At 37.2% G+C, this 24,000-nt stretch overlaps 1 protein-coding gene across 6 annotated transcripts in view; it reads left to right on the forward strand.

Annotated features, from left to right (window-relative positions):
• The window catches only part of ITGB1 (integrin subunit beta 1), a 57,214-nt gene extending 46,924 nt beyond the window's left edge, over window positions 1–10,290 (forward strand). For 3 of the 6 annotated variants that reach the window (XM_009214220.3, XM_021943165.2, XM_021943164.2), the window contains exons 14-17: window positions 249–481; window positions 2,172–2,338; window positions 3,570–3,650; window positions 9,051–10,290. In XM_009214220.3, the coding sequence (XP_009212484.1) occupies window positions 249–481; window positions 2,172–2,338; window positions 3,570–3,644 (475 nt within the window). In that variant the 3' untranslated portion in view covers window positions 3,645–3,650; window positions 9,051–10,290. The remainder of the gene's footprint in view (window positions 1–248; window positions 482–2,171; window positions 2,339–3,569; window positions 3,651–9,050) is intronic. The other 3 variants (XR_002524223.2, XM_003903532.4, XR_002524222.2) reach the window with 3 other exon arrangements.
• Window positions 10,291–24,000: the final 13,710 nt, after the last annotated feature.

Genomic DNA, 24,000 nt, shown 5'->3' on the forward strand with positions numbered 1-24,000 from the left:
TTTATTTTACTATCTTTTATTAATAGCGTTTTAATTTGAACTGTAATAAATCTTTTATTATGGAAATTAGCATCTTTTTACATAATTTTTCTATCCACAAATGTAATGCACCTCTTCATTTATTCAGATCCTCCTTCATAGCTGTTTGTTCAATTTGGTCACAAGAGTTTAGCATGGGAAATATGTTTAAGCAAATATTTATTGAAATAATAAAATTTAAATATAATAATATGGTTTTTTTTTAACAGAGAATGTGTTCAGTGCAGAGCCTTCAATAAAGGAGAAAAGAAAGACACATGCGCACAGGAATGTTCCTATTTTAACATTACCAAGGTAGAAAGTCGGGACAAATTACCCCAGCCAGTCCAACCTGATCCTGTGTCCCATTGTAAGGAGAAGGATGTTGACGACTGTTGGTTCTATTTTACATATTCAGTGAATGGGAACAATGAGGTCATGGTTCATGTTGTGGAGAATCCAGGTAGAAATGCGATGATTGCAAACATTCTTTTCATATCTTGTATGTCTTGTTTCTGCTTATTTAGGCCTAACATCCAGAAACAGTCTCCAGCTGGAATATTTTAGGTCAAGTTGGGAAATTTTTCATCTTTCAAAGCTTTAAATATTACCTAATTAACTGTATAAGAAATAAGGAAAACAGAGTTCCACTTTTAAGTTTTCTAAGTGGAGAGTTTGAAGATTAAATGCAGTGATTTATATAAGACACTTAGAACGATGCCTGACACCAAGTGCGTAGTAAGAGTTTTTTTTTATGATTGATGATTTTAAAATTAGAGCTTGATTTAAGTTTGAATACTAGGAAAGATAATTTGTTAAAGGATATTAATATAAAGTGTTGATTTTGTTCAACTTCTCTGAAGGTGAAACTTTTTTTTTTTAAATCTTAGTTTTCTTGGTAGCCTTTTTGTAGATTCTTTAGAATTTTCTACCTTAGTGTACATGTTTTTGTGTAAACATAAGCTTTCATTTCTCTTGGGTAAATAGTAAGAATGGCATTTTGGAGCATATGGTAAGCATATGTTTAACTTTGTAAGAAGCTGCCAGGTTCTTAGAGTCCTGTAGTGTTTTAAATTATCATCTAGGTGTTTTGCAAATATTGTCTCCCAGCCTGTGCCTCCTTATCGTTTCATTTTTTTAAGTGTCTTTTGAACACCACAGGTTTTAATTTTGATTAAGTACAGTTTACCAAGTTTTTCTTTTGTGGCTCTTATTTTTACATTGTCTTTCAGAACTCTGCCTAACCCAAGATTTTAAGGATTTTTCTCCTGTGTTTTTTTCTAGAAGTTTTATAGTTTCTGGGGTTTCACATTTAGATCTGTAACTCATCTTTAGTTATTCTTAGTGTGTAACAAAATGCTCAGTTTTTTTCATATCAGTGTCCACTTGTTCTAGGGGCATTTGTTGAAAAAAGACTGTCCTTTCTCCACCTTTGTTGAAAATCAGGTGACCTTACATGTGTAGGCCTATTTCTGACTCTATTCTGTTCCATGTATCTGAGTGTCTATCTGTTAGCTATACCACGTGGTCTTGTAGCTTTCTTTATAGCTAGCCCTGAAAGCAGGTAATGAGAGTCTTCCAACTTTATTGTTTTACAAAAGTGTTTTTGAGACACTTCCCCTAGTTCACTGCCTTCCACATTAATTTTAAAATTGGCTTGCTGATTGCTACAGAAGTTCTGCTAGGAGTTTGAGTGGGATACTATTGAGTTTATAGATCAAACTGGGAAGAACTGACATCTTAACAGTATTAGGTTTTGTAACTCCTGCACATGGAGTATCTCTCCATTTATTCAGTCTGAAAGATTTCTTTTTATCAGTGTTTAGTAATTCTTAACATGCAAATTTTGCATATATTTTGTTAGACTTATATGTAAGTTTTTCATGCTTTTTCATTCTATAGTAAATATTACTGTTTAAAAATTTCTGTTTTCAATATGTGGAAATAAATTATATATATAGAAAAGTACATGATTTTTGTTCATTGATTATGTATCCTGCAAGCTTGTAAACTCACTTGTTAGTTCTAAAAGCTATTTTATAGATTCTTTGGGATAGTGTGCGTTCACTCTCTTGGGTGTTTATTCCTGTATTTTTTTTTAATAAGATATTGCCCAGCTTTGTGGTACTTATTATAACCTTCTTATTTTCCAGAGTGTCCCACTGGTCCAGACATCATTCCAATTGTAGCTGGTGTGGTTGCTGGAATTGTTCTTATTGGCCTTGCATTACTGCTGATATGGAAGCTTTTAATGATAATTCATGACAGAAGGGAGTTTGCTAAATTTGAAAAGGAGAAAATGAATGCCAAATGGGACACGGTAAGTTACAAAACATCTAAAAAGCAAAGTGGCTCATAAAGTAAATGTAATACTCCTAAGACTTATATATTAACTGTCAGGGTGATCATTAAAGTCATTTTTAAGTGTTTTATTCCCCCAAAAGTTACTCAAGGAATTTGCATTTAGTGAAAAACAGAAAGCATCCTAAATATATCCCATTGAAACAAAACATTGATTATAAGCATGCATATTCTGGTTACTGTGGCCAGTATTTTTATTTCTTTAATAGTTTTGATCCTAAATCTGCCTTTTCATCTAATGTGGGGCAGAATCCTAAATAATGTTATCTGTGTAGCAAGCTATTCAATGGAAAGCTGTTTCTTTCTTTAAAAAAAGAAACAAAAAAACAAAGAACCTTCAATGAAAGCCAGATTCAAAAGGTTGTATACCAAGTTTGACCAACTTGCAGCTTGTGGGCCAGGACATGCAGAGCAGAACAGCTTTGAATGTGGCCCCAACACAAATTTGTAAACTTTCTTAGAAATTGTAAGTTTTTTTTTTTTTTTTTTTTTTTTTGGTGACTTTTTTTTAAGCTTATCGGCTATCGTTAGTGTATTTTATGTGTGGCCCAAGACAATCATTCTTCTTCCAATGTGGCCCAGGGAAGCCAAAAGATTGGACACCCCTGCTGTATACAATATGATTCCATTTAGAAGATATTCTGGAAAAGCAAAACTGTAGGGGCAAAAATCAGTAGTTGCTAGGGGCTGGAACGGGGGAAAGGGTTGACCACAACAGGGCGTAAGGAATCTTCCTGGGGATGATCTTGATTGTGGGTAGATTTATGTATTTGAAAACTCACAGAACTATGTACTTTAAAAAGATGTGTGTTCCTCTATGAAAATTGTATCTCAGTAAACCTTAGCTTATAAAAATCTTAAAAGCCCTAAGTGACTGAAAGTTTATGTTAGCATTTTTAGAGCTTTGAAATAAGGAGTCAGAGGGTGGGGTAACCAAATGTTGGCCTTTGTGTATCCATCTTTTGATACAAGAAAGCAATGACAATCTTCAGTATTTTTAAATTGTAAATGAATTGTAGTTAGTTGCACTTTACTACAATTTCCTTGGGTTTTTTAAAATTATCAATTTTTTAAATTATAAATTGCAGAAGGGTAGAAATAGAAAAAAAATTCCCTTTATAGTGTTTGAACACTATAAATGTCCTTTTTTTTTCTGATGAAATCATTAGAAACTATTTCTTTTACTTTAGCAAGAAAATCCGATTTACAAGAGTCCTATTAATAATTTCAAGAATCCAAACTACGGACGTAAAGCTGGTCTCTAAATTGCCGTTCGTATTTTCCTTCACTTTCTGCCTTTGCATGTGAACTTTTATCTTTTTTACTGCACTGTGTGTCCTTATCACTATTGCTGGTCTTTTTTTAAGTCTGGCTTTAAATATCGCTATTGTGGCTTTTCTTTTTGTGTGTTAACTTCGCGTTTTTCTTAGAAAGACTGTAAAATAAGTCATGTGATATAGAACAGCAGCTATGTTGTAGTGAAAAGAGAATGTGCTTTGCAATTAGTTAGACATTAGGTCAAATCCCACCTCTTCCACTTAGTAAGCAGAACAGCATTGAGCCACTTCACTTCTCATCTATCACAGGGAGTCAGTACTCTGTATTGTATGGGGTGGTTGTATTTGGCAGATGCACTCCAGTATATGAAATCAGCCTGTCAGCTCTAATCCTCACAACAGTCCTATGCCTAGAATAATATTATCCTTTTTTCTTTTTCTTTTTCTTTTTTTTTGAGACAGAGTCTTGCTCTGTCGCCCAACCTGGAGTGCAGTGGTGTGATGACAGCTCACTGCAACCTCTGCTTTCCAGATTCCAGCGATTCTCCTGCCTCAGCCTCCCGAGTATCTGGGATTACAGGTGCCTGCCACCACGCTAGGCTAATATTTTTATTTTTAGTAGAGACGGGGTTTCACCATGTTGGCTGGGCTGGCCTTGAAGTCCTGACCTCTGGTGTTCCACCTGCCTTGGCCTCCCAAAGTGCTGGGATTACAAGTGTGAGCCACTGTGCCCCACCAGTATTATCCTTAAATAACAAATTTGTTATGAGTAAATTTTAGGGTCGGATAGTGAAAATTGATCATGAAATCCAAATTGCAGAATAGAAAATTAAATGTAACCTAGTGTGATATTTGTATGGTATGCAACTACAGTATCATTATTGGCTCTCAAAAGATTTGAGATCAGTTTCTTGAATATAACTTGAAATTTCATTAAAAGCCAGAAGACCATATATATGTATGTGTATTATATATATATGTGTGTGTGTCTGTGTATGTGAGAATGATTCTAATTTTCAAATGTAAGTTTATAACTTCATACCTGAATTTTCATGAAATGTTTCCAGCATATTCTAATATAATCATGCAAGCCCCTAAAACTCTGATAACAAAGGTTAACTGTGATTAGAACTAAATTCTCCTGACTGGTGATTGAGAACTCTTCCTCCTTTTCCCAACTGTCTGACTATAATAGGGCCTGGAAGATTTCCACTTTTCTCACTGCCTACCTTATTGTGCAGATAAAGACAGTGTTGGTGACACATACAGATCATTGCGTCTCAGGCATGATTCTAAACTCTTAATCTATATTTAATCTTCATAGTGAAAGTTGTAGGAATGTTTTACATATGAGAAAACTGAGACACATAAGGGTTATGTAACTTGACCAAGTTCCCATGGCTAGTCAGTCAGAGAGCTGAAATTTGAACCCAGGCAGTTGGGCTCCAGAGTCCATGTTCTTGTCTACGGCATTGTACTTCGTGGCAGTTATGTATCTTCAGAAGTCCCTGTTACCTGGTTAGGAAGAGGTAGATCACTCTTTATAGAGATTTATAGCCTTTTTACAATTTGTTGTTACTCTGTCAGAGTTAACACTGCTGCCGTTGGCAAACATCATATTAGGGACATCACTTTAATACATGGAACCCAGTGCTGCAGTTGTGCTTATTGACTGTTGAGAGAGTGCTTACAAACTGATCATGAATAAGAGCTTAAAAGACAGGAATGTTTAATAGTTACAAGTGATATGGGAAGTACTGATAACATTAGAAATCATTAACTTGTCAGATTTTTATTTCTAAGTAGATCGTAAGACTTTTTAAACTTAAATTTGTTGGCAGAAAATTATATTCAAATTTAACATACGAGCAGGTTGGTACAAATTTGTGTTAGTCTGAGACAACACATTTTTCTCGTTCTCACTTAGTACTTTACAGAAAGTCATTTTTAGAGGAAAACTGATTAGCCAATGACATTGCCAGGCTTTTTTTTTTTTTTAATAGATATTATTTTCTTTAGTTGTAGGTCAAAAATAGGCAAATGTTGACAATTTCGTGTGGTTATTTCTCACAGGAGAAAAAGTTTCTGACCTACTGAGGTGAAATTTTCACCCTTGCTGTACCTTTAATTGTATTTTGAAGGAAATAATGAGTAAATGTTACTTAAACTTAATGTTTATAATGTATATATGGCTAAAATGTTGCTAAAATAAGCATTTTATGTAATTCAAGAAGCAAAAGTTTGGTAAACATTTCTCTATGCATTATTGAAGTCCAGGCAATTTGATGGCTACAGATTATTTTAAGAGATGTTTTCTCAAGAAAAAGTAGAAATTAACAATTGAAATAAATGAAGGAGCATCAAGAAATTACATCACGGATTGTAAAAAACTTTTCTGATACGGACCAAGGTTTGCCAGTCAATTACATCATTAAACTTTTTGAAATAATGGGTAGGCACTAATTACTTTGGCACCAGACTACCATGTAGGAACATTAAAAAGAACATGTCACATTACCAGCTTCTAACTGTTGGAGTGGGTTAAAAAAAATGGTCTGTCCTCATCTGCTCTATGCAGGTTTAAATGTGGATCCCAAATCTCCCACAGTTCTGCATTACAGATTTAATACATTATAGAAATGGTTCTTTAGCTACCACTGTCAGCCATTCCAGAGTGAGCACAAAGATGACATTTTATTGAGCTTGAGGGCTTCCTTTCATAATATAACCCTGTTCTCTTGATGTGGATTTTATTGGGGTGGGGGGGTGATGCACTCTGAATGATGGAAACTAATCTGAATTATTTTAGTTCACCTTCATTTAAAATGATGCCTAATGCAGATAGTGAGCTTAATTTTACCTCTAACCTTGCATGTTAAACTTTTGTTTGAATGGACTTTGAAATAATAAATACAAATGTTTGTGTATATGACAAGACAGATTTTTCTCCAAAGGTAAGTTCTTCCATACAAATTACACTTTGGACTCATCTGTATAGGGCTTTTTTTATTTTCTGTTTTCTTTTTTTTTTTGTCCTTCCCTTATAATTCTTGAGTATTAAATACTAGATTTAGCAAATATATTATTTTAAAGAAACTTAGATGGTAATTTATTTTCCCAACATATTTGAAGGAATGCGTAGCACTTAGCCTCAAATCAGATAGGATATAAATGCGGAGTGTAATTTATTTGCACTCTGGCTTTTTAAGATGGTAGTTGCTAGAATCCAGTTTCCTGACCCCCATTTTGAAATGTCTGCTCTCAAAACTGTATAATGTATTAGCTTCAGTTGGGACTAGAGCTGAGAGTTTGATGTACACAGTTTTGTCATACACATCATATGCTGTTTGAGGGATCCTGAGCTTGTCCATGTTTCTGCAGCAACCATTCAAGGTGTATTTTGAGGAGGGGGAGTGATGAGGACTGAGGCATGTTGTCAGGTTCTGATTGGTATCACATGAGCTGCTGAGCTGAAATCACAGAGGTTTATTTGGTGTCTTGTGGGACCCAGCCTTTTATATGCTACATTTTTCCCTTGGTGGTATGGGATACCTACAGGATGAAGGTCAGACTTCATAGCAAGGCTTCTAGGGCCGTTCTTCCTTTGTCTCCTCACCTCAAAACATATGCCCCCTTAACTCTTTTTTTTTTTTTTTGAGATGGAATCTTGCTCTTTTGGCCAGGCTGGAGTGCAGTGCTGCGATCTTGGCTCACTGCAATCTCTGCCTCCGGGGTTCAAGTGATTCCCCTATCCCAGCCTCCCGAGTAGCTGGGATTACAGGCACACGCCACCACACCCAGCTAAGTTTTGTACTTTTGGTAGAGACAGGGTTTCACCATGTTGTCCCGGCTGATCTCAAACTCCTGACCTCAAGTGATCCACCCCTCGGCCTCTCACAGTTCTGGGATTACAGGCATGAGCCACTGCGCCTGCCCTCCTCTAACTCTAAAAGCTTCTGAACTATATATATTTCTATTTAAATGTCCCATTCTTTTCCCTACACCTTGACCTTGCATAGATTTCTGTTTACCAGCCAATAATTTATCTATAGTCAATTTCACAATGAAAATCTCCTTAATCTTCTTAAAGTTGATAACTTTTTTCTTATACCATTCCCAGATTATGTTCATAACTCTATTGTAAACTTTATCAGAGTGCCTTATTTTCATGTCTCTCACCCACCAAACTATACCTTCCTTGAGGGCAGAAATCGTGGCACCAAAAGGCAGATCCAAATACAGTCTGCAATGAAGTGTGAATAAAATTTAAAAACAAAATTTACTTTTAGATCAAAAAATGTTTTTAGATGCTTTCTATTTTTCAAATTTAGATCAAAAAATGTTTTTAGATGCTTTCTCTTTTTCAAAAAATCACCTGCAGTTGGTTCTATAGTGAGATACAAAACTGAACAACATTCCAAAATCTTAATTTTTTCCTGAAAAAAAAAAATTTCCTGGTAGTTAACAAGTATTTTTGATTTGTACTCACTGTAATTTGCTCTGCTAAAGTGTTATTTGGTCACACTTCTCACTTGGCTTTCAAGCCTGCTTTCAATTTATAAGAACAGGAGAAAAAAGAATGCTATAGCAAGTATTTACATGTAGCACTTGCAGTGTAAGAGAATTTTTAAGGAAAATGGTGATACAGTGATATGTTTTTTTCTGCTGAAAACATCACTGTCAGTATATTTTTGGATCTTGAAAGATCTCTTGTGTTTATGGCTTGGAGCCTGCTTACTAGCCTTGATTTCATACTGTTTACTAAATTATAACATTGCAATAGGACATTTCACCAATATGATATTGAAGAATAACAACTATTTCATAAGGAATGGTAATTATCTAACATTCTAAGCAAATTTGGCAGTGTGACTTGGTGGGGCACAGTGCTGTCCATGACACAATGGCAGCCTTACCCTCTAAATTAGTAACTTCTGTAGGAGACCCCAGAAGCACACCTCCCTCCCAGCAGTGAAAGCCAAGGATTCCCGTTTTGATTAGCAGGCGCCTTCTGTTCACAATAAAGGGATACGAATCAGGCAGTGATGGCAGCAGAGTTCAGGCTTCCTTAAGGCAGGCATTACAGACTAATTCAAAGGAGAGAATCCACGATGACAGTACATTCTGTGCCATGGAGAACATTCTTAAGCCTTCAATGGAGGGAAGGACTCAAGAATGAAATAGCACCAGATAGGGGCATCATTAGACTTGTAAAGCAAAGCTTCCATTTTCTATTTTTATATAAGCCATTATTAATACCTTTAAAACTGTGATATCTGGACAAATAAAATAGAAATGACTTCTTAAGATGATTACAACACTCAGTCTTGATTTATAAAAATTATTCTATATAATTTTAGTAGAGTGATAATTTTTCTTTTTTTTTTTTTTTAGGGTGAAAATCCTATTTATAAGAGTGCCGTGACAACTGTGGTCAATCCGAAGTATGAGGGAAAATGAGTACCGCCTGTGCAAATCCCACAACACTGAATGCAAAGTAGCAATTTCCATAGTCACAGTTAGGTAGCTTTAGGGCAATATTGCCATGGTTTGGCTCATGTGCAGGTTTTGAAAATGTACAATATGTATAATTTTTAAAATGTTTTATTATTTTGAAAATAATGTAATTCATGCCAGGGACTGACAAAAGACTTGAGACAGGATGGTTATTCTTGTCAGCTAAGGTCACATTGTGCCTTTTTGACCTTTTCTTCCTGGACTATTGAAATCAAGCTTACTGGATTAAGTGATATTTCTACAGTGATTGAAAGGGCAATAGTTAATGAGCATGATGAGAGTTTCTGTTAATCATGTATTAAAACTGATTTTTAGCTTTACAAATATGTCAGTTTGCAGTTACGCAGAATCCAAAGTAAATGTCCTGCTAGCTAGTTAAGGATTGTTTTAAATCTGTTATTTTGCTATTTGCCTGTTAGACATGACTGATGACATATCTGAAAGACAAGTACATTTAGAGTTGCTGGTGTAAAATAGGTTTGAAATAGTTGATCTCCACAGGCCATGGGAAAAATTCAGAGAGTTAGGAAGGAAGAACCAATAGCTTTAAAACCTGTGTGCCATTTTAAGAGTTACTTAATGTTTGGTAACTTTTTTGCCTTCACTTTACAAATTCAAGCCTTAGGTATAAGAACCGAGCAATTTTCTGCTAAAAAGTCCTTGATTTAGCACTATTTACATAAAGGCCATACTTTGCAAAGTATTTGCTGAATGGGGACCTTTCAAGTTGAATTTATTTTATTTTATTATTTTTATTTTGTTTAATGTCTGGTGCTTTTTATCACCTCTTCTAATCTTTTAATGTATTTGTTTGCAATTTTGGGTAAGACTTTTTTTATGAGTACTTTTTCTTTGAAGTTTTAGCAGTCAATTTGCCTTTTTAATGAACATGTGAATTTGTACCGTGGCTATGCAGCAGCTCTCACCTATGCGAGTCTTCCTTCGAATTAGTGCCATAGCAGACCACTGTATGTTTACTTCTCACCATTTGAGTTGCCCATCTTGTTTCATACTAGTCACATTCTTGTTTTAAGTGCCTTTAGTTTTAACAGTTCACTTTTTACAGTGCTATTTACTGAAGTTATTTATTAAATATGCCTAAAATACTTCAATCGGATGTCTTGACTCTGATGTATTTTATCAGGTTGTGTGCATGAAATTTTTATAGATTAAAGAAGTTGAGGAAAAGCATTTCTGGTTGGTGGGTAGTTCACTTATGAAGCTAAAACATAATTCTTTAAAAAAATGTACTAGGAACATAAGGAGAATGGTATGGTAAAATAGAGACTTGAAGACTGTCCTTGGGCTCTCTGAATAATGGTGGATAGATCCTTATGCTGCTGTGCTGGGAGACAGAGTTCATCCCAACATTAAGCAGAATTAAATTTATGAACATCTTAGAGCCATTAGTAGGTGCTGGAAACTGTATCAGTTTATTTAAGATAGGGGATTGTTAACTTTTCTGAAAAGAAAAATTAGGAAAAATTTTACTTTTATTTGGCTTTGGTTTATGTTTGAAAGGATATATCCATAAGAACTACTTGTGTAAAGCTTATTAGAAGAAATATATGCTCCTTTCTTAAGCATACAACAAATGTCAGAAATATTTGGAGGAGAAAAGGTTTCAGCCTTGCTAGCCTCTCACGTTTATACAATCCCTTCACATCCTGTTAATTGATCTTCTTTTAGTTACTCCATTTAAATGTGTTTCATAGCTTAAAGCATCTTTGAGGTGAGAATTACACATTTTTACTAATAGTTTGTAAGATCCATCAAAAAATTATATTTATTATTCTCTGTCACCCTGTTTCATCTTGTTTACCACCATCCATAATTCCACTTAATTCATTTCCCTATGCCTTAGGCATAATCAATAAAGTTGAATTGCATATTTCTGCTCCAGAACTCTGCTCTTACAATGGTATTTTAAAACTATATTAGAACAAAGTAACAAAGCATATCTTCTATATGTACATATTTTTTTTTCCCCAAACACGTGCTGGAGGCTGGAAGATGGTGAATTTTTAGATTTTATATTATAATGTATAGCAGACAAAAATATTTTCTAACTATAGGAATCCCTTTGTTGGAAGTTGGAGGAATTGCGTACAAGTTTATTTCTCATGCTGACCGTAAGATCCTAAAATACTTAAATTGGATGACTCAGTTTGACATTTGAGTAATTCTAGGCTTGAAACTGGCAATTTCAAAATATAGTCTGAGAAATTGATAATAGTATATCTATCTATATGTAGATATACACACCACACATTGAGATGCTTTGACTGAAGCCACATAGAACTTCATCACTAAAATATTTATTTTCCCAGCAACAGTACTTTTTGATCTCCAGTGAAACACTTTCCAAAAAGCAAGAGTCCAGGAAGCAAAATAACAATCAGAATTTTTTTCCATTTATACTATAGAAATTTACAAAATATTAAGTATCATGAGTACATTATTTGGCTAATGTCAAATAGTGGCATATTTTACAGTGATTCCATGACATTTTACAAAGTTTTCTTACTCTTTTCCAGTCTTACTTTATGAATTTCCTTAATACAGACACCCAGGTAAGACCTTGAGCCACAAGAACAGTTCATAATACCACTTAAAAAGTCACCTGTGGTCAGCTTTTTGTTTTTACCTGGAATTTTTCCTTTCTGTTGCCCACTGCAGTTTGAGAGAGAACCTGAAGTAGAAGCCATTTGTCTTTATCCCTTGGAGGCTTAATGTTTACATTTTTTAAACGTTCATTTTTATAGATTCCAGGGGTACATGTGCAGGTGTGTTAACATGGACATGCTGCATAATGGCTACTAGTGTACCCATCACCTTAGTAGTGGACATTATAGTCAATAGGTAATTTTCCACCTTTCACCCTCTTACTACCCTCTCTCTTTTGGAGTCCCGGGAGTCTCTTCTTTCCCTCTATATGTCCATGTGTACCCATTGTTTAGCTTCCACTTACGAGTGAGAACGTGTGATAGTTGATTTTCTGTTTCTGAATTACTTCACTTAGGGTGATGGCCTCCAGCTCCATCCGTGTCACTGCGAAAGACATGACTTCATTAAGGCCTAGATATTTCTGATCTGATATGCTCAAAGAAGTTCAGAAACAAAATGAGTATCTCCTCAGGACTCCTTTTCAACCTGTAAAGATCCTTCACTGGCTCTTTAGAATTTCTCTCATGACTCAGGATTCTTCTGAGAATTTAGGGATAGGTGGAAGTGACTTCTGAGTGATGAGTGGGAGCAGATTTTCAAGGTGGTTTAGGTCTAGATTAAGTAGCCCATCAAATCTCCACTGCTCTGAGGGTGGTATGTCATCTAAGTGTGAACCTTTAGAGTACAAAAATGGTAGGAGAACCATGAGACAAGTATTAAGTTCACTGATACGGCAATTCTTATCTTCATTTGCTTCTACAGTTAAGTCTTCACTAGACTTTTAATTAAGATTTTAAATTTTTGAGGGTATAGAGTTTCCATAAAAAGTCATCAGTGATAATAAATTTTATTTGACTTTCTACTTATTCTGGATTCTAAAACAGATGGACATATAAACAATATACTTATGGATCAGTTTGAGAGAGGAAACACTATTCAGAAGATTTAAATCCCAGAATTTAATCCATTGCTTTACTGCAAGTTTACAGAAGACACATTTGTCTTCACTTTTATCTGCAGTAGTTGATATATTGACTTTAGATGTGAAAACTTACACTAATGTTGCTTACTGACCAAAATTATTCCTGGGAGGTAAAGAAACCTTCAGATTTTCTACAGTAACCACTGACGGGCCCCCTAGCAGCCATTTTAAACATAAATTTGATGGTGTTGCCCAAACATCCACAGTCCAGTTCAACTTTCAGATCCTCAAGCCTGCCATAGTCCTTTGTGTTTGGTATTGCTTTCTTATCCTTAAATGTGGTAGCTCCATGAGCACAGGGACTTGTGTTTTGATTCACTGTGTCTGCATACTTCACTTCGCAGAACATTTTCAAGGTCCATTCATGTTGTAGCATGTATCAGAACTACACTCCTTTTGTGGCTAAATATTCCATTTCCTGTGTATAGCATATTTATCCATTCATTTTTCAGTGGACACTTGGGGTGTTTCCACCTTTTGGCTCTTACGAATAATATTGCAATAAATATTGGCATATAAGTATCTGTTCAAGTTCATACCTTCAGTTCTTTATATGCCTAAAAGTAGATTCACTGGATCATACAGTAATCGTGTTTTACTCTTTGAGGAACTGCCAAACTGTTTTCCACAGTGGCTGCACCATTTTACATTCCCACCAGCAATGTATAAGGGTTCACCAGAGAACCCTCAGAACAGAACAGATACTTCACCAGAGAAGATCAATGGCAAAAAAATCAGAAAAGAAAAAAATTGAAATGCAAATTAAAGTCACAGTGAGATATCATTAGATACCAATTAGAATGGCTAAAGTTTAAATGGCTGAAAATACCAATTGTATCCTTAGAACAATATCTGGCACAAAGTAAGGTGTAAGCAACCAATAAGTATTTGTTGAGTAGATGGATTCATTTCTGTAATTTGCTACCGTGCCCACCTACCTATTAGCATCTGCAGTGACATACTGGCCTTCCTGCCAGTTCTTCTAGATAAATTCTCCAAGGCCAGACCTTCCACTTGTATTCCTCTTCCAAACTCCATCACCTATTGCCTGCTAAGACAAGCAGTTCTCTCCTCTCCTGCATCATCAATTTTCCCCTCTTCTGGGTCATTCCCCTCAGTAACAAACATACTATAGTTACCATCTCTGTTTCTCTCTTTCCTTTTACAACTCAGGAGTTGTCTAAACCATACATCTGTGACCAAATGATTTTTGACAAGGTTTCCAAGTTTGTTCAATGAGGAAAGAAAAATCTTTTCAACAGATGATGCTGGAATAACTGGATTTCCACAAGCAAAAGAGTGAATTCAGAGCCCTAACTCACACCATATACAAATATTTACTCCAAATAGATCAGTGACATATCTAAATGTAAGAGCTGAAACCATCAGACTTTTAGAAGAAACATAGGGGTGTACTTCATGACCTTTAATTTGCCAAAGGGTTCTTAAGACACCAAAAGCATGAATAACAAAAGATAAATTGGACTTCATCAAAATTAAAATTAAAAAATTTTTATGCACAAAATTAAAAATATTTGTGCATCAAAGGACATTATCAAAAAAAGTAAGGCAACCTACAGAATGGGAGAAAATACTTGTAAGTTATATCTGATAAGGGATTAATACCAGAATATATAAAGGACTACAATTTAACAAAAAGTCCAATTAAAAATGGGCACAGCATTACTAATTTCTCTAATGAAGATACATGAATGGCTAACATATTTTGAAAAGAGACTCAGAATCGTTAGTCATCAGGGCAATGCAAATTAAAACCGTAATGAGGTACCACTTCACACTTACTAGGATGGCTCCACTTTTTAAAAAGTGGAAAGTAAGTGTTGGCAAGCATAGAACTCAGAAACCAGAATGCACTGCTGGTGGGAATGTAAAGTGGTACAACCACTGTGGAAAACAGTTCAGCACTCCCTCAGAGCTAAACATAAAATTACCATATGACCCTTCATTTATACTTTTAGATGTATAGTCAAAAGAAAGTAGGGGCTTGAACAGATACTTATATGCTCGTATTAATTGCAGCATTATTCACAGTAGCTAAAACTTGGAAACAACCTAGCTATCCATTGAAAAGTGAATGGATGAAGAAAATGCATCATATATGGGACAGTGGCATATTATACAGCCATAAAAGGAATAGAGTTTTGATACATACAACATGATGAACCTTGCAGATGTTATGCTAAGTGAAATAAATAGACACAAAAGGACAAATACGTGTTCCACTTACATGAAATACTTTGAATAGGTAAGTTCCCTACAGACAGAACAGCAGTTACTAGGTGCTGGGGGGTGGTGGAAGTGGGAAGTTACTGCTAATGGCTGTAGAGTTCTGTTTGGGATGGTTTACAATTTTGGAAATAGTGGCGATGGTCACATAACATTGTGAAGGTAATTAATGCCACTGAAACAAAGTGGCTTTAATTGCAAAAAAAAAAAAAAAAAATGAAAAGGCAAGACATAGTGGGGAAAATATTAGCAAAACGTATTGTCTGATAAAGGACTTCTAGAACACATAAAGATCACTTAAGAGTCTAAAACAAGAGTAAGAAGACCCCCCTAAAAGATTTAAACTGGGCAAAATATTTGAACAGATGCTCCACCAGAGAAGATGAATGGCAAAAAAGCAAATGGAAAGACAAAATCATGAGATGCCATTAGACACTCACTAGAGTGGCTGTAATTTAAATGGTTTCCAAGGACATGGAACAACTGGCACTGTGATTTAGCGTTACTGAGAATGTGGACTAGTGCAACCACTTTGGAAAACAAGTTGGCAGTTCTTGAAAAGTTAAACATATGACTTAACATTTGAGTCAGCCATTCTACTTTTGAGCATTTACCCAAGTGAAGTGAAAACAAGTGTCCACACAAAGAATTGTTACACAGTGTTCCTAGCAAGTCTGTTTATAATAGCCAATAATTGGAAACAACCCAATGTCCATCGACAAGTGAATGCACAGATTGTATATTCAAACAATTTAATACAACTCAACACCAAAAACTAATAAACTGGATACATGCAACAGGCTCCAGGGGAGTCAAGATTTCCCCTTAGTTATGGTTGGAGAGGGTGTTACTGGGCTTCACTGTTCACTGTAGGGGTGACTTGGGAGCAGTGAAAGGATCCAGTTGCCCAGCCCTGACTCAGACACCTGAATCCTCATGGTGCCCTGGAGGAGGCAGTGCTGAGGTAGGCACTTCCCTCGCTGCCACATTCCTTCTGCTCCTCTTCCCTCTGACCCTCAGAGGTCAAGTGGGACACCCTGGAAAGGGAAGCAGCTGCCCGCAAGGCCAGTACCCTCCCTAGTTTTTTTTAGGTAACAATCTGAAAGGACAAAGCAACAGGGGGCTACTTGGTCCTGCAGGGGCTTGTCAGGTAAAACATCCAAAGAGAGGAAAAGGACCAAAAGTTTGTAGTCACCTAGATTGCAATTTATTCTAAAGATTTTACTTAAAAGGAAAAAAAGGGACTGATTATCTTGGGGTCAGAGCAGCCATACCAGAGAGTACCCACTTCCCGCCTCCCTCGGTTGCTCTTATCAACCAGAGACTAAGAAAACTTCAGCTTCAGGAGGCTAGAAACCTAAAACAAATGAAAGAAAAATAGGAAAGAAAAAAATGGGAAAGAAAAGGAGAATGTCGGATTAGGCAGCTAGCTACAAGTCAAAAGTGGGAAAAAGAGAGGAACTTCAAGGACTAAGCAAACACCAGTGTAGCAAACATAATGCTAGCCTCAGATCACCTATTGATTTACGAACAAACCTCTGGACACAGGAGAAAGTAAAAAATAATATGTTTATAGATAATATTTTGATGTAAATATATAATAAACTAAACTACATTCCCACCAGCAGTGCATTCTGGTTTCTGATTTCTATGCTTGCCAACACTTACTTTCCGCTTTTTAAAAATTAGAACCATCCTAGTAAGTGTGAAGTGGTACCTCATTACGGTTTTAATCAAATCCAGTTAGAAATTTAAAATTAATATATTTATATACTGAAGAATTTAACAAAGGGCACTGATTGACTTTTATACTTCTACAACATAGGTTCTAACTTTAACAATGTTAATATGCACTAATTGAAAATAATTCATGAACTTAATGAGCTGGACGCTCAAATTATAAGCCGGGGGATTCCACTAAATTCCACTGCTCCCATAAGCCTGAGAAGATAACTACATATGATATTTTAAAAAATGACTATGCCTCACTTTAACTGTAGCCTTGCCTAAGTTTTCCATAGTCATATATCTATTGATGTAAAATATACTACATTGGGAATAGATGGAAGGTCTGACACAATAAATAATAATTAAGTCTTCGGCACTTAAAAACTTGGTTAAAATGCGACCCTGTGAACCTCCAGTTAAGGTAATTTATGTGACCCAATGTAAGTTGAAACAAGGCATTCAATGATTAATTCTATAAAACCTAATAAAGAGGTGATTATCCTCGCTGCTGCTTTCAACAGCCCAATTTTTCTGTTCCCAAATCTGAAAAAAATACATACATATATACAAACACACACACACACACACACATACATACAGAAAGGGCACCTCATGATGATGGATTACTGCAACCTTAATGCTGTGGTCCCATCCATTAGGCCTGCCATAGTCAATACCTAATTCATTTAAATTGCTGATTTTATTCAGTTACCTGGTAAATCCTTTGCTCTTAAGGGTTTGGCTGACGGTTCTGTTTAGTGCTCATTTCCATTGCCTCTCAGCTTCAGTTTACCTCCCCTTCTGCAGGGACCCAGTGCAGCTTTTCAGACCGCCTAGGAGGTCTCCCTGGCTCTGTTATCGCACATGACCTTTGCAGACGAGATCTTAGCATCATCCCCCTTCTCCAGGAGTGCAGGGAGGATGTCCTCCTCCAGGAGATTCATGTAATACTTTAAAGTACTTTAGTACTTTTGAGTTCTGGTGGAAATGTATTCCTCATTTACAAATTTTACTTTAAAGTCATTAGACACTCCTGTGAATGGCCTCAAAAAACTCCACTGGAGAAGCTTTGGCAGCCTTTTGCAATGCCTCCTGGAGCCTTTGGACTATTTAGGATGGCCATTAGTTGCCTGGAGCTTCTGATATAAGATATTACCCCCTTAGCCCCCTGGTATCCACCATTGGAACAACAAAGGACCGCTGCCTACTGGGCTGTCTTGGAAATGGGAGACTCTGAGAGTCCTTGAGCCTTTCACCCTCCAGATGCAGCTGCCCCTTATGCTTTGGGTCATGGAAACTGCAGCCCACAAGGTTGGCACAGCTACCTAGGCCTCCTTAAGGCAGGATGGAGCAAAACCTGGGCCCCCTGATACTTCCACCTGCCAGCGTGGGCAGCTTCCTCTGGCCCAAGTCCCTTGCCAAATACCAGGAGCTCATTCCTCCCCTAGACTCCCTGACTGCCTGGGAAGCCCCATGGGGTTAACGGAGTGAACAGTAATGGGAGTCGTAGACCATGCAAACGTCACCGCTAATCATCCTTGGTGAAGCTTATGGAAAGCTGTTGTTTTCCATCCCTTAGCCAGGATATCCCTAAAAAAGGACAGGACCCCAAAACCACCACTGGTCGAAACTTCAGGCAGTCATCTTAGCACGGGATGTCCTGGTCAACAACTGGCTTCATCTTCATATTTATTGTAAATCTGAAAACTGTCCCCTTCACATCAAACAAACCCTCCAGGAATCTCTTGCATCACAGACCCCCAAAGCATTAAATCAAAATCACATATCTCCACACAGACTAAGGTCAAAATTTAAGACCTTGCTAGGATATTCCTTGTTCCCTTCAGAGTTAACATGTTACTAATAACACCCAAGGCATATGTTTTACTTCTTAGAATACACCACCTTGGCTCTCGAAAAAGACACTGAATAGAACTTTCATGTCCCCGATAGGTCCCAAGTAACTAGTTTAATTGAAAGATGTAATGATGTCCTCAACTCCTTGAAATTCCAGTGCCACAAATACACTCCTGAAGTTTTCTAGTTTGTCCTGGGCTTTATCTATTATTATACTTTTTTTTTTTTTTAATCTTGTCCCCATCCGGTAAGGGCTGGAAGCCAGGTTGAGGATGTGTCCTGTCCTGGGGCTCGTTAACCACAGATTGTCCTGCAGGCCGGGCAGCTGCTCATTGGATATGGAATGCATTTTGGGTGATGGCAGAGCCCTCAGGAATGGGATTAATGCCCTTATTAAAGAGGGCTGAGGGAGCTTGTTTGTCCCTTCCATCATCTGAGGACACAGCAAGGAAACAGAGGATCACAGTGTCTATGAACCTGGAAATGGGTCCTTGGCAGACACCCAATGTGACAGTGCCTTGATCTTGGACTTCTCAGCCTCCAGAACTGTGAGAAATACATTTCTGTTGTTTATAGGCCACCCACTTCATGGCATTTTGTTATAGCAGCCTGAATGGCCCAAGACAGGTGTTTAGGTCAAGGTTTGGTTATTTGGCTTTTGTTTATTTTGCCTATGGATGTCCAGTTGCCCATTTGAGGGAGAGGCTGGCTTTCCTCTCATGAATTGTTTTTGTGTATTTTCAAACATCAGTTGGGCATATTTGTTTGATTGAGACAGTTCTGTCCCATTGAATAATAAGTCTATCCATTTGCCAATACCATGTGGAATTTATTAGGTATGTAGTAAGTGTTAAAGTAGAGATAGCATTCTTGTTTTTCAAAATTGCTTTAGCTGTCCTAGTTCCCTTGCTGTCCATATACATTTTTATTACAAGAGAAACGTGCACTTCTTATTATTTCAAAGTATAGTAGTAAGAAAACCTCAGAGTAGCTTCATCACAAATACCGAACTGTCGTTACTGGGAAATCCAAACAGTCCTGCATCAGAACCTGTTTTCCTGATTAACCCAATAATAAAATAGAGCAAAGGCTGGCTTTCTTGCTAAACAGGTTTCACTTTCTTATTTTCATCCTAGTCTCTGTGGCTTGGTAACAAGAAACCTTAATGTGTTCACATTTATCTCTTCATAACAAGTGTCTATGACATAGTTTGGTGGGGAGGAAATGAAAACACAAGCACAGAAATCAGGGCTTGGTGAGGTTCAAAAACTCCAAAATTTTCATTCTAACTAAATGAGTTGGGTATATATTTCCATTATCAATGAAAGGGGAAGGGATATTTTAAATGAATCATATTGGAGAAAGAATGAATGGACACAGATGCACTTATGCTTGCCTAGTTCTTGGAAATAATATTTTTGTATACAAAGAATTAGGATCATCAAATCACTATCTTCACTTTAATTTTTTTAATTTTAAACATGATGGCAGCCTCATCACTCTCCTTTAATTTGAAATTTGTTAACTGTCCTCTAATTTGAAATTCGTTAAGCATGAGCATATGCTTAAGTGGTGATATCTTTCATTTGAAATTTGTAAAATTATAACTGAGATGAGGAGGTCTTTAGAAAATACTGTAAGACTGTTAGATATTTTGTAGGAATGTGAGATTAAATTCTCTAACACAGGTGTTGAGTTAAAGAAAAAAATCCTCATTTCTTACTGAAGAATTTAAAACTAGTTTATGTATTTACATATATATATATATTTTTTTAAATTACCTACACTATGAAAAGTTACCTTTAAACTAGTAGTTAGGCATTGTTTTATGAACATAAAACAAGCAAAACTGAGTACATTGAATGAAAATTTAGAAATAAAACATCCTATTCCTGAGGAATATGAATTACTAAAGTTTTGGTCTAAAATGACTAGATGATATAATGATATATAGCTTGAGAACTGATAATAGCAAGTAAATGAAAGTCAATTTATTCAGAGAATTGAATGGGAAACTAATATTTAATCCTTTTCTATAAAAAACCATCAGCTTTATGAATCACAAAATTAAAGAATAAATAATACTAAGATAAAAGTTTCCCCATTATATTACAGAGAAAACCATGTTCTGAGCTATGGACTTTTATACCTGGATGTCTACTCTGAGGACATCAAAAGAACTCACCCATAGATCAGTGTGCCTCATTTCATGGTCTGCCTTGGATTCCCACACACCCACTGATCAAAGTCTGTGGAATAAGGAGGTATCTTTCAGCAAAGAAGGCAGACATGAAAGTGCACATTGTGATCTCTCTAATTGTTACGAAGTTGAAGAACTGGCCAAACTGATGTATGTTGACAGGAATCAAAAACAGGGGCCGCTGTGGAGGGGTGGACAGTGTTATCTGAAAAGTTGCAAGGGAGATTATCTGTGTTAATGGACATGAGTCATACATTGAGAGGGCTGCTGGCTACTGAAAGGAATATAAAATTTTAAAAATTTGTGAAATCATGCAGTTAACATCTGCACACTTCACTATATTTTAAGTTTTTATTAATATAAAAGAATAAGAAAACAGAATAGTATTCCTGTTAAACAATAATAGAGAAAAGTATGCTTTATTTACAAATTTCTCCCTCTAGCCGATCATACAATTGACCAATTCAGGGTGCCCGCTGCTGGTTGGATGCCAGGTGGAATGTCAGGGTGTTCTCTGGTGTCTGTTGTGGCTGTGGGATCCACGGTTACTGGGCGGAGCCCTATGGTGCCTGTGGTGCCATGGAGGAGCTGCGATCTTCTGTGGAGCTGGACCCTGCGCTGACTCCTGGGAAGCTGGATGAGGAGATGGTGGGGCTGCCACCCCGTGACCCGAGTCCTCAAGTCGCTTTCCACAGCCTCGATCGGAAGACAGTGGTGTGTCCACACCTCATGGGTTTACTGCTGAGTCTCTTACTTTTATTGACTTTGTCTGTCTCTTAGGAACCGACTCTGTGTAAGAGGTGAAAGGCAACTTGCAGAAACACTGCATTCACAGGTGAAGGAGGAATGCCAGCTCACTGGCAAGAAAACAGATTGTAGAGACTGAGGCATCTTTAAAAGATGTCAGGGTACAGAAAAAGTCTTTCAACACCCCCGGCTTTGTAGATGCTTACAAGAAGGTGAATAGCACCAATGCGATGCTGATGGAGAAATTCACATCCCTGATTTAAGAACTGAAAGAAGAGAGATCCAGACTCTCCAGGAAACAAGAGGAGCTGGTAGAGATGCTAACAACACTGGAGGCCCTGGGAGAGGCCATGAGAGCCACCCAGTCACAAGGAGCTTTTCCACACCTGCCAGGCAGCTGAGAGCCAAGACCTGCTGCTCCCTCCCCCATGAGGGGGCTGGGTCTTAGAGCAGCACTGTTCTCTCCCCTCCACTCAGGCCTCCCGAGCTGCCAGGCTCTGTTGCCACACTGACTCCATCTGAGCAGTCCTTGAGGTCACTGGATCCGGGGTACCCCGCCCCTGGCCTAGAGTTCCTCCTCTTCCTCCTCACTGTATAACACCGCAGCCAGCTCCTCAATGGGCGGTGCCTCCAAATCTAAAGAATACGGAGGTCCTGAAGCACACCAAGAAATGGGGGGACTTTCTCTTCACAGAAAGTTTGAATTCTGTCTTAATGAGACAGAATGCCATACTTGAGCACCTCATCTTTAGCTCAAATTGAAATGTCATCAAACTGTATTTCTCAAATCAATGATCTGTAAATATGATTTATGTATTAATCTCCTAAGTGAACAATTTATATTTTACCATCTACATAATTATTGTATTCTGCTTTAAAAATATATTTAGTTTATCAATAAAGACATTCAGTACTCAATAGCAATTTTTTTTCTGGAGTTTTATTCCCAACAGTTCTAAGTCATAAGTTAAAGTGCCAGTTTTTGGCCTGAGTATCTGGTGAAAATGTTATGCAAAGGGAGATTTATTTGGGGGATAAAGTGAAAGGAATGTTTAGAGAAAAGATTTTTTTTTTTTTTTTTTTTTGGAGATGGAGTCTTGCTCTGTCGCCCAGGCTAGAGTGCAGTACCGTGATCTCAACTCACTGCAACCTCTGCCTCCTGGGTTCAAGCAATTCTCCTGCCTCAACCTCCCGAGTAGCTGGGATTACAGGTGCACACTGCCACATCCAGCTAATTTTTTGTATTTTAGTAGAGATGGGCTTTCACCATGTTGGCCAGGCTGGCCTTGAACTCCTGAGCTCAGGTAATCCACTTGCCTTGGCCTCCCAAAGTGCTAGGATTACAGGCGTGAGCCACCGCACCCAGCCAAGAGATTTTTTTTTAAACTTTTATTTTAGGTTTGGGGGTACAGGTGAAGTTTTGTGACACAGGTAAACAGGTAACATGTGGGTTTGTTTCCTCACCAGGTATTAAGCCTAGTATCATATAGTTATTTTTTCTGCCTCTCTCCCTCCTCCCACCTTCCCCCATCAAGTAGACCCCTAGAAATTGAAAGCCTTCTAATGGACTCCAAAGTTAAAAACAGTAACATCAGGTAACTTCTTCCAGTACAATTGCTGTGTAGGTGGAGAGATGGATTTCTGGTATTTCCTACTTCTCCATCTTCACAGAATCTTTATTTCATTCTTTTAAATAATTTCTGTCTCATTGTTGATGATGCATTTTGTTCATATGTCATTTTCCCTATTTTTGTCAGTTCTTTGTGTTTTACTTTAGGTCTTAGAGCATATTTCAGATAATTGCTTTAATGTCTTCATCTAGTGAGTCCAATACTGAAAGCTAGTAGGAATTTACTTCATTCTTTTGAAGGGATGATAGTTTTTTTTGTTTTTTGTTTTAAATGCTTTGTGGTATTCATTTGAAAACTGGGCATGTGAAAAAACAAACGCCTCTCCCAGTCTTTGAAGACTGGTGTAGAAGATCTTCACTAATTAGCAGGCCCCTGAGTTTTGGGATCAGCTTGTCTTCGTGGGTATTTTCTGAGAATGTGTCCTGCTGGGGCCTTACTATGCCTTTTCCTCCCCAGTTTCTCTCATATAGATGACTGCTTAGATGTCTTAATTTTCCAGAGTCTCACCCCAGCTTCTTTTTAGGTCTCATGTTCTATTATATCCTTCTGCCCATAATTTCTGTGCCTAGACATATATATATCTGCTTTCCCCCTGCAGTTTCCATGTGGCATGGTGCCTACCACTGCCTTTCACTGTTTCCACAGCTTAAGATCCACACTGAGCCCTGAGTCCAACAAGACAGAAACCAGTCCCTGTGGGAGCCCACAAATAGGTTTGAATGTGACAAATATTCTCTATTCTGCTTCTTCTGGTTTGAAGGAGAAGAC

The sequence above is a fragment of the Papio anubis genome, chromosome 11, assembly GCF_008728515.1.
Source record: "Papio anubis isolate 15944 chromosome 11, Panubis1.0, whole genome shotgun sequence".
In the NCBI taxonomy this organism is placed as follows: domain Eukaryota; kingdom Metazoa; phylum Chordata; class Mammalia; order Primates; family Cercopithecidae; genus Papio; species Papio anubis.